Source organism: Rhinoraja longicauda, chromosome 30 (genome assembly GCF_053455715.1).
Source record: "Rhinoraja longicauda isolate Sanriku21f chromosome 30, sRhiLon1.1, whole genome shotgun sequence".
In the NCBI taxonomy this organism is placed as follows: domain Eukaryota; kingdom Metazoa; phylum Chordata; class Chondrichthyes; order Rajiformes; family Arhynchobatidae; genus Rhinoraja; species Rhinoraja longicauda.
Genome location: NC_135982.1, coordinates 9,214,152 through 9,226,954, shown reverse-complemented (window position 1 = coordinate 9,226,954; position 12,803 = coordinate 9,214,152). Strand labels below are relative to the sequence as shown.

The 12,803-nt window shown below is 50.5% G+C and overlaps 1 protein-coding gene across 6 annotated transcripts in view; it reads right to left on the bottom strand.

Annotated features, from left to right (window-relative positions):
* klhl17 (kelch-like family member 17) overlaps positions 1 to 12,803 on the bottom strand; it is a 69,772-nt gene that overhangs the window by 52,531 nt on the left and 4,438 nt on the right. For 2 of the 6 annotated variants that reach the window (XM_078425670.1, XM_078425671.1), the window contains 3 exons: positions 8,134 to 8,226; positions 4,415 to 4,676; positions 893 to 1,014 (listed from right to left, as the gene is read on the bottom strand). In XM_078425670.1, the coding sequence (XP_078281796.1) occupies positions 893 to 1,014; positions 4,415 to 4,676; positions 8,134 to 8,196 (447 nt within the window). In that variant the 5' untranslated portion in view covers positions 8,197 to 8,226. Of the gene's footprint in view, positions 1 to 892; positions 1,015 to 4,414; positions 4,677 to 8,128; positions 8,227 to 12,803 lie in introns of those variants that run through there. The other 4 variants (XM_078425672.1, XM_078425673.1, XM_078425675.1 and 1 more) reach the window with 4 other exon arrangements.

The window sequence follows — 12,803 nt, the reverse complement described above, 5'->3', positions numbered from 1 at the left end:
CTAGTTTATGGAAGCCCGATAACCGAGGGGAAGAATCTGTTCCGGAGTCTGGTGGTGCGTTCATTCAATATTCTGTAACTTCTGCCCGACAGAAGCGGGGAGAAGAAGGAATGGCCGGGGTGGGGAAAGGTCCTTGTTTACGTTGGCTGCTTTCCCGAGGCGGTGTGAAGTGTAGATGGGGGTCACTGTTGGGGAGTCTGGGTCAGTGTGATGGACTGGGCTGCAATTCCTTGCGGCCTTGGGCAGAGCCATTCGGAGCACACGTCAGGAGTGCAATGGAACATCCTCCACTTCCCTGCTTCAACCTCACTCAGGAAAACCCACTCTCCCCCACTTTTTCGGCACCGAATCCACCGCGTTAACCACTGTTTGGTGCACCGTGGCTGGAGAATGTGCCACAAACAAGGAACAGCAAGAAACATTGGCCTTTCCAGAGCTGCCCATATCCTTTTACTGAATGAAAAGCTCATGGAATGATGAATGTGTTCGACAATATAACGCAAGATATTGTGAAAACATTCGACATTCAATGCTGCACCATGGCCCAGAGGTAGAGTTGCTGCCTTACAGAGCTTACAGCATCAGAGATCCGGGTTCGATCCGGACCGCAGGTGCTGTCTGTATGGAGTTTGTACGTTCTCCCCGCGACCGCGAGGGTTTTCTCCAAGATCTTCGGTTTCCTCCCACACTCCAAAGACGTACAGCTTTGCAGGTTAATTGACTTGGTGTCAAAATGTAAAATAGCCCTCGTGTGTGCAGGGTAGTGTCAATGTGCGGGGATCGCTGGTGGGTGCGGGCTCGGTGGGCCGGGGGGCCTGTTTCCACGCTGTATCTCTAAACTGAAACAAAACACAAAATGCGCAGGAAACACGAGAGAAAGTCAAGCACCTACCTGTACGTTCCCTTCTCCAACTACAACCTCTGCCGTGTAGGCGTACTGTATAAGCTGCTCTAAGGCCTGAGGGTCGATGTCATGCAACGTCACATGTGTTTGACGGCTCTCACTCATCTCACCTGCAAGCAAAGCAAAACAAGATAGGGAAGGTCGGCAACGACATCAGAGGTAATCCCAGACAATCCTTTTTAGTTTTTTTTAGTTTAGAGATACAGCGCGGAAACAGGCCCTTCGGCCCACCGAGTTCGCGCCGACCAGTGATCCCCGCACATTAACACTATCCTGCACGCACGAGGGACAATTTTACCCCTGTATAAAGTGTACAAACCCAAGCCAATTCACCCACAAACCTGTACGTCTTTGGAGTGTGGGAGGAAACCGAAGATCTCGGAGAAAACCCACGCAGTCACTGGGAGAACGTACAAACTCCGTACAGACAGCACCCGTAGTCGGGATCGAACCTGCATCTCTGATGCTGCAAGCGCTTTAAGGCAGCAACTCTACCGTTGTGCCACCGTGCCACCCTTTTCTCCAGAGATGCTGCCTGACCAGCTGAGTTACTCAAACACTTTGTGTCCATCTTTGGTATAAACCGGCTGCAGCAACTTCCTAAACCCTACACACTTTATCTTTTTGCCCCAGAATTGGAGGTTAGATTTTTTAGATTTAGAGATACAGCGCGGAAACAGGCCCTTCGGCCCACTGGGTCCGCGCCGCCCAGCGATCCCCGCACACTAACACTATCCTACACCCACCAGGGACAATTTTTACATTTGCCCAGCCAATTAACCTACAAACCTGTACGTCTTTGGAGTGTGGGGGAAACCGAAGATCTCGGAGAAAACCCACGCGGGTCACGGGGAGAACGTACAAACTCCGTACAGTACAGCACCCGTAGTCAGGATCGAACCTGAGTCTCCGGCGCTGCATTCGCTGTAAGGCAGCAACTCTACCGCTGCGCCACCGTGCCGCCTGAAACTAGCCTGAAACTAGGTGGCAGGTAAGTCCATGGAAATACCCCTTCAGTCTTCCTGTCTCCAACCACATTCTATCTTTGTCCCGCCCACTCCCCTGACATCAGTCTGAAGAAGGGTCTCGACCTGAAACGTCACCCATTCTTTCTCTCCAGAGACGCTGCCTGTCCCGCTGAGTTGCTCCAGCATTGTGTGTCTACACACTAGTTCCATGTTGTCCCACGTTCACATCCACTCCCCACACACTCGAGGCAATTTACAGAGGCTATTTTCATTTGGCATCATGGTCAGCACAGACATGATGGGCCGAATGGCCTGTTCCTGTGCCCTGCTGTTCTCTGTTCTAATGAATTGCATTCCAGAGTAGTTACGGTACCGAAAGAGGCCATCTAGTCATACTCAGGCCACTGTTTATATCCTTCATTAAGCATCTTCAAGCATTAACTCAGCAACTCCACAACACATATTTCTCTCCTCCCTCTCTCCATCCCTCCCTCTCCTCACCCCTTCTCCATCCCAGTCCCTCTCTCCCTCCCTCCCACTCCCTACCACCTTCTCTCTGTATCTCTCTCCCCCTCCTCTTCCCCCTCTCCACTCCTCCGTCCTCCTTTCTACTTTTATAAAATTTCCTATCCATTTAGCTGTCCAAGTATCTTTTCAATGTTATTATAGTCCCTGCCTCAACTACCTCCTCTGGCAGCTCGTTCCATACCCCCACCACCCTTTGTGTGAAAAAGATGCCCCTCTGGTTCCTGTTAAATCTTACCCTTCTCACGTTAAACCCATGGTCTCCTGGTTGCTGGTCCACCAACTCTTGGTAAAAGGCTGTACATTCACCCTATCTATTCCCCTCACGATATTATATGGTGGTGTACATGATCGTGCAGGGATCGCCTATAAATCACCTTATCGGATATCATATATATCATCTATATATATATATATATATATATATATATCATCCTATTTATAGAGAGTGAATGCATAGAATCTTTTGCTCGGCCTTTGGAAGATCACTGCCCTCCAAGGTATAAAGTCTTAGCCTACCCAACCTTTCCCCATTGCTCGAGTCCTGGCAACATCCTTGTACCAGCTCCCTCCTCGGCAATGTTACGGGGAAAGCCACACGCCACAAGTGGGCCATTCACCACCACCGCCTCCACGAGGAATGGGCCATTAAATGCCATGCAAAGCCAACACCCCTACAAGCACGGTTAACGGGGCCATTCCCTGCCTTCTGGCTGCACTTCTCTGCCACCGTCCTCATCTCGGGACACCCTGGGAGCAGGGGAGAGGGTAAGGGCCGAAGAAGTCCTGGTTGGGTTGGGTCGCTCCTGGGCCTGGCCATGCCGGCAATCCGCGACTCACGGCAACAGGCGGAAGAGGGCTCTGCCCGAGCCGGCTGCCTGCCCCTTTTTCCGGGGTTACGTCCGCGCCCGGGTGGTGTTGGAGAGGGACCGCGCGCTGTCCACGGGCACCCTGGGGGATTTCCGGGACCGCTGGGCACCGCGGGGGGGGGGTTGAATGCATCCTTGTCAAGGAGTGTAAGATAGTTGTATAATAGATTTTTTTTTTAGATTTGGAAATACAGCGCAGAAACAGGCCCTTCGGCCCACCAGGTCCGCGCCGCCCAGCGATCCCCACACACTAACACTATCCTACACCCACTAGGGACTATTTTTTTAAACATTTGCCCAGCCAATTAACCTACATACCTGTACGTCTTTGGAGTGTGGGAGGAAACCGAACATCTCGGAGAAAGCCCACGCAGGTCACGGGGAGAACGTACAAACTCCGTACAGATGGCGCCCGTGGTCAGGATCGAACCTGGATCTCCGGCGCTGCATTCGCTGTAAAGGCAGCAACTCTACCGCTGTGCCACCGTGCCAGTAGTTTATTGCTTGTCTTGTACTATGGTGGTGGGTTCTGTTTATGTTTTATTGTATTGTATATATAATTTCAGAATCAGAATTACCTTTATTTGTCATCCAAAAAACAGGTCTTTTGGACGAGATTTCGTCACCCACAGTCCAACAATAAGAGCAATAAACATAAGCAAATTACACAACCCCAACCAACACAAAACACCAAACAAAAAGAAACATCCATCACAGTGAGTCTCCTCCAGTCCCCTCCTCACTGTGATGGAAAGCCAGAATGTCTTTAACATCTGAATAAATATCTTTGACTACATAAAACAACAAGGCGGCACGGTAGCGTAGCGGTAGAGTTGCTGCTTTACAGCGAATGCAGCGCCGTCGACTCAAGTTCGATCCTGACTACGGGTGCTGCACTGTAAGGAGTTTGTACGTTCTCCCCGTGACCTGCGTGGGTTTTCTCCGAGATCTTCGGTTTCCTCCCACACTCCAAAGACGTACAGGTATGTAGGTTAATTGGCTGGGTAAATGTAAAAATTGTCCCTAGTGGGTGTAGGATAGTGTTAATGTGCGGGGATCGCTGGGCGGCACGGACTTGGTGGGCCGAAAAGGCCTGTTTCCGGCTGTATATATATGATATGATATGATAAACAAGCTTGGTGACTTACTGGTGAACATGGCGTGGAAGTAGGGGCTGCAGGAGGCCAGCACCAGTTTGTGGCCCTTGATTTCCTTGTTGCCCACGTGCAGCACGATGTCGCACAGCAGTCCGCGCTGGCGCATGCGGTTCATGGAGACGAAGGCATCGTGGTAGTGCCGCTTGGAGTTGTGCGAGACGCTGTGCCCGTCTCGGTTCAGCAGCTGCATTCCGCTCTCCATCACAGGGACACGCTCCACTCCGCCCTCCCCTGTTGCTCTCGCTCTCTGCGACTGTGGGAAACAAGCGAGATCTCAGCAAAAAGGGTTGTCCACCCCAAACGTCGCCCGTTCCTTCTGCAGTTGTACAGGGCATTGGCGAGACCGCACCTGGGGTATAGCGTACAGTTTTGGTCTCCTAATCCGTGGAAAGACATTCTTGCCATAGAGGGAGTACAGAGAAGGTTCACCAGATTGATCCCTGGGATGGCAGGACTTTCATATGAAGAAAGACTGGATAGACTCGGCTTGTACTCGCTGGAATTTAGAAGATTGAGGGGGGATCTTATAGAAACTTACAAAATTCTTAAGGGGTTGGACAGGCTAGATGCAGGAAGATTGTTCCCGATGTTGGGGAAGTCCAGAACAAGGGGTCACAGTTTAAGGATAAGGGGGAAGTCTTTTAGGACCGAGATGAGAACATTTTTTTTCACACAGAGGGAGGTGAATCTGTGGAATTCTCTGCCACAGAAGGTAGTTGAGGCCAGTTCATTGGCTATATTTAAGAGGGGGTTAGATGTGGCCCTTGTGGCTAAAGGGATCAGGGGGTATGGAGAGAAGGCAGGTACGGGATACTGAGTTGGATGATCAGCCATGATCAAATTGAATGGCGGTGCAGGCTCGAAGGGCCGAATGGCCAACTCCTGCACCTATTTTCTATGTTTCTATGTTTCCCCAGAGATGCTGCCTGATCCGCTGCGTTACTCCAGCTTTTTGTGCCTGTCTTCGGCTTAAACCAGCATCTGCAGTTCCTTCCTCCACATCCTATGGACCAGACCGGTGGATATCCTGACACCAAGCATCATTGCCACACATGTGGCCTGCCTGGGTTGGTATCCTTTCCCTTGTGTGAGAGGTGTGAGGGGTTACTTCAGCATTTTTCTGTCTATCTTTGGTATAAACCAGCATCTGCAGTTCCTTCCTACACATTTAGACGACACCTTTAGACTTTAGAGGTACAGCGCGGAAACAGGCCCTTCAGTCCAAAGCCACAACTGTATCCGCCCAGCCCACTTCCTCTGGCAGCCCATTCCATGCATGCACTACCCTCTGAACGTTTGGACGGCCAGGTCAGAGATGGATAGATTCTTGATTAGTACGGGTGTCAGAGGTTATGGGGAGAATGGGGTTGGGAGGGAGTGATAGATCGGCCATGATTGAATGGCGGTGTAGACTTGATGGGCCGAATGGTCTATGTCTGCTCCGATCCCTTATGACCTTGTGAATGCATGCCATTTGGAAGCTGCCTGCCCCTGTGCCCAGCGTGTTTTACAAGAGTCTCTGTTTCCCCTCCATTGCCTCAGGTTACGATTGTATATGGCTGAGAGCACGGTTATTCTCCAAACACCTGGCGCAGCAGAGACTTCAATTCCAGTCTGACGTTTCAAGGACACATGCGTCCTTCAGTGTATCTTTTCCAGCTGCTGGGTCTCCCTTCTCCCCGGTTGCTAAGTGCCGGCTGACTCGTGTTTCTGCCGCGCCATTAACATCCCTTTCAGAACACCTTTATGCGCAATATATCCATGGAAGACAGCAGTAGACAGCAAGAACCATTTTCCTACCCCCACCTTCACCCCCCCCCCCCCCCCCCCAATATACTTTATTCAGATGATTTCTTTTAATGGGGTTGAAAGGGGAAGATAGATCAGCCATGATTGAATTGTGGAATAGACTTGATGGGCCGAATGGCCTAATTCTGCTCCTATACCTGACGAACTTGAATACAAAACAGGAACAGTGCAAAAACCCTTCGGACATTCTCAGCATTTGTACATTCATTAGTGTTATGTTCGGTAGTGTTCGCAAACAATCCTTACTCCAAGTGTGTAGGAAGGAACTGCAGGTGCTGGTTTAATCCGAAGATACACACAAAAAGCTGGAGTAACTAGGAAGAAGGGTCTCGACCCGAAACGTCACCCATTCCTTCTCTCCGGAGATGCTGCCTGTCCCGCTGAGTTACTCCAGCATTTTGTGTCCATCGTTATACCAAGCATCATTGCCACTCATGTGGCCCGCCCTGGGTTTATATCCCTTCCCTTGTTGGAGGGGTGTCCCCACCAAATACTGCCCCCCCCCCCCCCACCCAATGTCCCGCTGCAGAAGGACCCTAGACTGTGGTCCTCCCCCAGTGAGTACAAAACGTTTGTGTTCCTGAGATAGAGGTGTCCAGGAGCAGAGGCATGAGAGTGAGGTTGAGGGTGAGGGGCGAGAGGTTGAAGGGATCTGAGGAAGAAACTGTTCACCCAGTAGGTGGTTGCAATGGTAACGCACTGGCTGAGCAGGTGGTGGGGGCAGGAACTATCACTGCCTTTAAGAGTGGAGAGCGGATCTGTCAGGGCACATCTGCCAGTGGTGTTAACTGAAAGATACAGCATGGAAACAGGGCCTTTGGCTAGGAGTGCCAACTATCTCACTCCCAAATAAGGGACAAGGTGACGTCACCGCCCCACGCCCCAAGTGACCTCACCCAGCCAGCGGCCACGTGCTCCCGCTCCACCAATGGCGGCCGCCCATGCCGGGAGGCGGGTTGCTACGCAATCTCCGCTAGTGAGCGCCTGGGCCTCTGGACCTACAGTGTCCGGACCTACAGTATCCGGACCTACAGTGTCCGGACCTACACTGTCCAGACCTACAGTGTCCGGACCTACAGTGTCCGGACTAACACAGTCCAAACCTACAGTGTCCAGACTTACACTGTCCGGACCTACACTGTCTGGACCTACAGTGTCCGGACCTACAGTGTCCGGACCTACAGTGTCCGGACCTACAGTGTCCGGACCTACACTGTCCGGACCTACGCTGTCCGAACCTACAGTGTCCGGACCTACAGTGTCTGGACCTACACTGTCCGGACCTACAATGCCCTCCTCCTGCACCTATTTTCTATGTTTCTATGTTTCGGACTGGGAAATCATAGAACAGAGAACATTAGTGGCGCAGCGGTAGAGTTGCTGCCTCACAGTGCCAGAGACCTGAGGTGGATCCTAACCAGGCCTGGTGCTGTCTACATGGAGTTTGCATGTTCTCCCTGTGACTGCATGGGTATTCCTCCGGGTGCTCCGGTTCCCTTCCCCCCACCCCCACTTGAAAGACGTACTGTCTCCCCGTCCCCCCTCTCCCCTCCCCAATCCTTTACACTCGTCACTTTAATTTCATGTTTCATGTATCTCGTGTTTTTTTAATGACTGTTGGCAAATACATTTCCCTCCTGGGATAAATAAAGTTCTATCGTATCGCATCGTTTGCGGTTTGGGGCGGCACGGTGGCGCAGCGGCAGAGTTGCTGCCTTACAGCGCCAGGGAACTGAGATCGATCCTAACCATGCTAGGTGCTGTCTACATGGAGTTTGCACGTTCTCCCCGAATGTATTTATTCACAAAATGCTGGAGTAACTCAGCAGGTCAGGCAGCATCTCAGGAGAGAAGGAATGGGTGACGTTTCAGGTCGAGACCCTTCTTCAGACTTACATTACCTGCTGTACGTTCTCCCTGTGACCACGTGAGTTTTCTCCAGGTGTTCCGGTTTCCTTCCACATTGCAAAGATTAATTGCAGATTAATTGGCTTCTGTAAAAAAAAATGTCCCTCGTATGTAGGATAGAAATAGTGTATAGGTGATTGCTGGTCAGTGCAGGCTCGGGCTGAAGGATCTGTTTCCAGGCCGAAGGACCTGTTTCCGCTAATCGAAACTAAATTCACACCAGTGACAAGAAACCAAAACATTTTCTTCCTTGTTTTCATTTCGGGTCGGGCAGTTTGAATAAGGTTCTTGACCCAAAACGTTGACTGCCCATTCTCTCCCCAGATGCTGCCTGACGTGCTTGGGTTCCCCCAGCACTTTGCATTTTGTTAGGCAATTGAGGGTGACGGGGGACTTTAGACTTTGGAGATACAGAGCGGAAACAGGCCCTTCAGCCCACCGGCTTCACGCCGACCAGCGATCACCCCGTACACTAATACTATCCTACACACTCGGGACCAGTTACGATTTTACCAAAGCAAATTAACCTACATACCTGTACGTCTTTGGAGTGTGGGAGGAAACCGGAGCGCCCGGAGAAAACCCACACGGTCACAGGGAGAACGTACAAACTCCGTATAGACTATGGGTGCCAACTATCTCACTTCGAAATATGGGACAAGGTGACATCACTGCCCCGTCCCCCACGTGACCTCACCCAGCCATGCTCCCGCTCCACCAATGGCGGCCGCTCGGGCCGGGAGGCCGGTTGCTACGCAACCTCTGCTAGGCGGCTCCCGGGTCTCCGGACCTAGACTGTACAGACCTAAATGTCGGAATCCTAGAGAGTCAGGACCTAAACTGCCAGGACTTACAGTGTCGGGGCCTATAACGTCCGGGCCTACAGTGTCGGGGCCTACAATGTCCGCGCCTACAGCGCCCCCCGGGCCTAATACGGGACAAGGGTCCAGGACAAACCAATTTAGCCCAAAATGCAGTTGGCAACCCTAGTACAGACAGCACACACAGTTGGCATCATACCCGGGTCTCTGGAGCTGTGAGGTAGCAACTCTACCACTGCGCCACCATGCCGCCCATGGACTGGTGCAGAAGAGGAAATGAGACCGGGGGAGATCAGCTCCGATCATTGGAAATAGTGGGGCAGGTTCAGGGGCTGAGTAGACACAAGGGGGCAAGGTCGGGGCAGGGCCTTTGCTGTTTGTGGGGATTTGTTGTGTTGTGTTTAGCTGCCTCATTTCCCACAAAATCACAGGAATTGCACTCCAAAAAGAATTGAACACCTGACTTCCTCACATCAGAAAAATTATAGTCTTTACTTCAATTTAACAGCAAATTCTCCTCGTCCTGCTAAACCTCATGATTATACGTCAGAGTCCATTTCTAATCATTGCATTTCTGTAAAGCCAAGAGAAATATTTTTCTTCTGAGTTAGAGCTCTAGGGGCTAGTGGAATCAAGGGATATAGGGAGAAGGCAGGCACGGGGTATTGATTGGGGACGATCAGCCATGATCACAATGAATGGCGGTGCTGGCTTGAAGGGCCGAATGGCCTCCTCCTGCACCTATTTTCTATGTTCTATGAGTTCAAAGCATTTTATAAGCATGTTTGTTGCCGACAAATTACAGACTGTATACGATACGATACGATAGAACCTTATTTATCCCAGGAGGGAAATTGATCTGCCGACAGTCATATCACACACAAAACACACGAAACATGAAATTGAAGTGACGCGTGGAAAGGATTGGGGATGTGCAAAGAATGGGGAGGGGAGTCAGTCTACCCCATGACAGAAGTATATAGTGACTGGGATCCTTGTTGACTAGGAACTAGACTGAAATTTCCATATTTGAGGTAAACAAAACATGTGGCCCTTGTCACAGGTATCCAGGAAACTATCGTTAAGGTTATTCACAATGCTTCAGCTCTCCAATTACTGATGTCAGTCAACCTCTCCACCCAATCTCAGAGACTCCCTTTGATTCCTTTTGCCCCCGTCCCAGTACCTTGCCTGCATCTTGCAACTTGTCGAAACTTTTACTTTCCCCAGTTCTTATCGAAGTTCATTGTCTTATAGAGGTGTACGAGATCATGAATGGATAGGGTAAAAGCACAGCCTCATCTCCTCTGTGCACGTTCCCCACACCCCTCGATTACCCTGCCGTGGAAAATATATCTACTTCCCCTCCATCCCTCCACTAATGCAAACTGCACAACCATCCAGCGAGGAGAATTCCAGACGTTCACAGCCCCCTGTGAGAAGAAACTGACAAATGTCAACCCCACGACTTCCCCACTCCATCCATTTTTAAAGAATCAGCAGAGAAACAGGTTCTTCGGACCACCGAATCCATGCTGACCTTTGATCGCCTGTTCACTCACCAGTTCAATGTTATCCCACTTTCGCATCTACTCCCTACACCCCAGGGGTGATTGACATTGGCCAATTAATCTACTGGAATATGAAGGGTCTGAAAAAGGGTCTCGATCCCGACACGTCGCCTATTTCTTTTCTCCAGAGATCCTGAGTTACTCCAGCATTTTGTGTCCATCTTCAGTGTAAACCAGCATCTGCAGTTCTTTCCTGCACAATCTAAAAAGCCGCGCGTCTTAGGGATCTGGGAGGTAACCAGGGCGCCCGGAGAAAGCCCACACGGTCACGGGGAGAATGTGCAAACTCCACATTGACAGCGCCCGAGGTGAGGAGTGAACCTGGTTCTCTGGCGTGGTGAGGCAGCAGCTCTACCCGCTGCGCCACTGTGCCGCCCTCTGAAAGGCAACTCAGAGGAGCCGCTGTGTAATGGTGATGAAATGAGCAGGACATTTGGACAATAGACAATAGGTGCAGGAGGAGGCCATTCGGCCCTTCGAGCCAGCACCACCATTCAATGTGATCATGGCTGATCATTCTCAATCAGTAACCCGTTGCTGCCTTCTCCCCGTACCCCAATTACCAGCAACCCAAAATCCCCAGGTTTCATCCAGCCACAGAGCGACGCAAAGTGCTGGAGTAACTCAGCGGGTCAGGCAGCATCTTTGGAGAGGGGGAATGGGTGAACCAAAGTGCTGGAGTAACTCAGCGGGTCAGGCAGCATCTTTGGAGAGGGGGAATGGGTGACGCAAAGTGCTGGAGTAACTCAGCGGGTCAGGCAGCATCTTTGGAGAGGGGGAATGGGTGACGTTTTGGGTTGGAACACTTCTTCAGACTCACACTCTGAATTTGTATCAACCATCTGAACTCTGAATCAAGCATCTCCACAGATGCCGCCTGAGTTACTCCAGCACTTTGTGTCCATCTTTGGTGTAAACCAGCATCTGCAGTTCTCTATCTCCAAATTTAATCGATCCACCAGCAGGTTATCATTCGAGTTGATCAATTTTTCCTTCCAGTCTTTTGAGAATGTTGCTACTTCCCAAAATATCAATCTTTGGAATCTCTTTGAATGATATTGATAGAGTTGCCCACCCTAACCCCTCCCCCCCCCTCCCTTTAACCCTCTACCCAACCTCATGACCTGGACAATGCAGTGCGAGGGGATGCCCTGCAACCAAGATGTTTCCACTAGTGGGAGAGTCTAAGACGAGAGGTCATTGCCTCAGAATTGAAGGACCTTCTTTCAGGAAGGAGATGAGGAGGAGTTTCTTTAGTCAGAGGGTGGTGAATCTGTGGAATTCTTTGCCGCAGAAGGCTGTGGAGGCCAGGTCAGTGGATATTTTTAAGGCGGAGATAGATAGATTCTTGATTAGTACCGGTGTCAGGGGAGAATGGGGTTGAGAGGGAGAGATAGATCAGCCATGGTTGAATGGCGTAGTAGACCTGATGGGCCGAATGGCCTAATTCCGCTCCTATCGTTCATGAACATATGACCTTAACGCCAACCAACATCAAGGAAGGCGGCTCTTGGTGTGATTGGATGGATTTCGGGTGAGTGATATACTGGGGTCTGTGAGTTGCTTTCTCTTTTGAGGTGATTCTAGTGAACTAATTTGAATGAGATATGAAGTAGAGGGGGAAGAGGCTTTGAGGACCAGCTAATATGAGTCACCCACAGTGCGGTACAGTGGCTCAGTGGTAGAGTTGCTGCCTTACAGCACCAGAGACCCGGGTTCAATCCTGACTACGAGCGCTGTCTGTGCAGAGTCTATACATTCTCTCCATGACTGCGTGGGTTCTCTCCGGTTTCCTCCCACACTCCAAAGACATGCAGGTTTGTAGGCTAATTGGCTTGGTAACAATGTAAATTGTGCGTGCGTGTGTGTGTGTAGGATAGTGTTAGTGTGCGGGGATCGCTGGTCGTGCCTTTTTCCACGCTGCATTGCTAAACTAAACTAAACACTGAGTTTCACCATTCCAAGCGTGCCACTTATTCCATCCAACTAAAATTGTCGGTGAATATCTCCTTAAATAAAGGCGTTATTTTAGTGATTATCCTAAATATAACATAGCGTGGAGCAGCCCAGCACAGGAAAGGGCCCTTCGGCCCACAATGTCTGTGCTGTACACGAAGCCAAGTTCAATTAATCTCCTCCGCCTGCATGTGATCCATCTCCTACCATTCCCTGTATATAAATATGCCTATCCAAAAGCCACTATCACATCTGCTTCCATGTTAAATATTGAGCATCTTTTGCAGAAAGAAAACCTGTAAAGCTGTTTTTAAT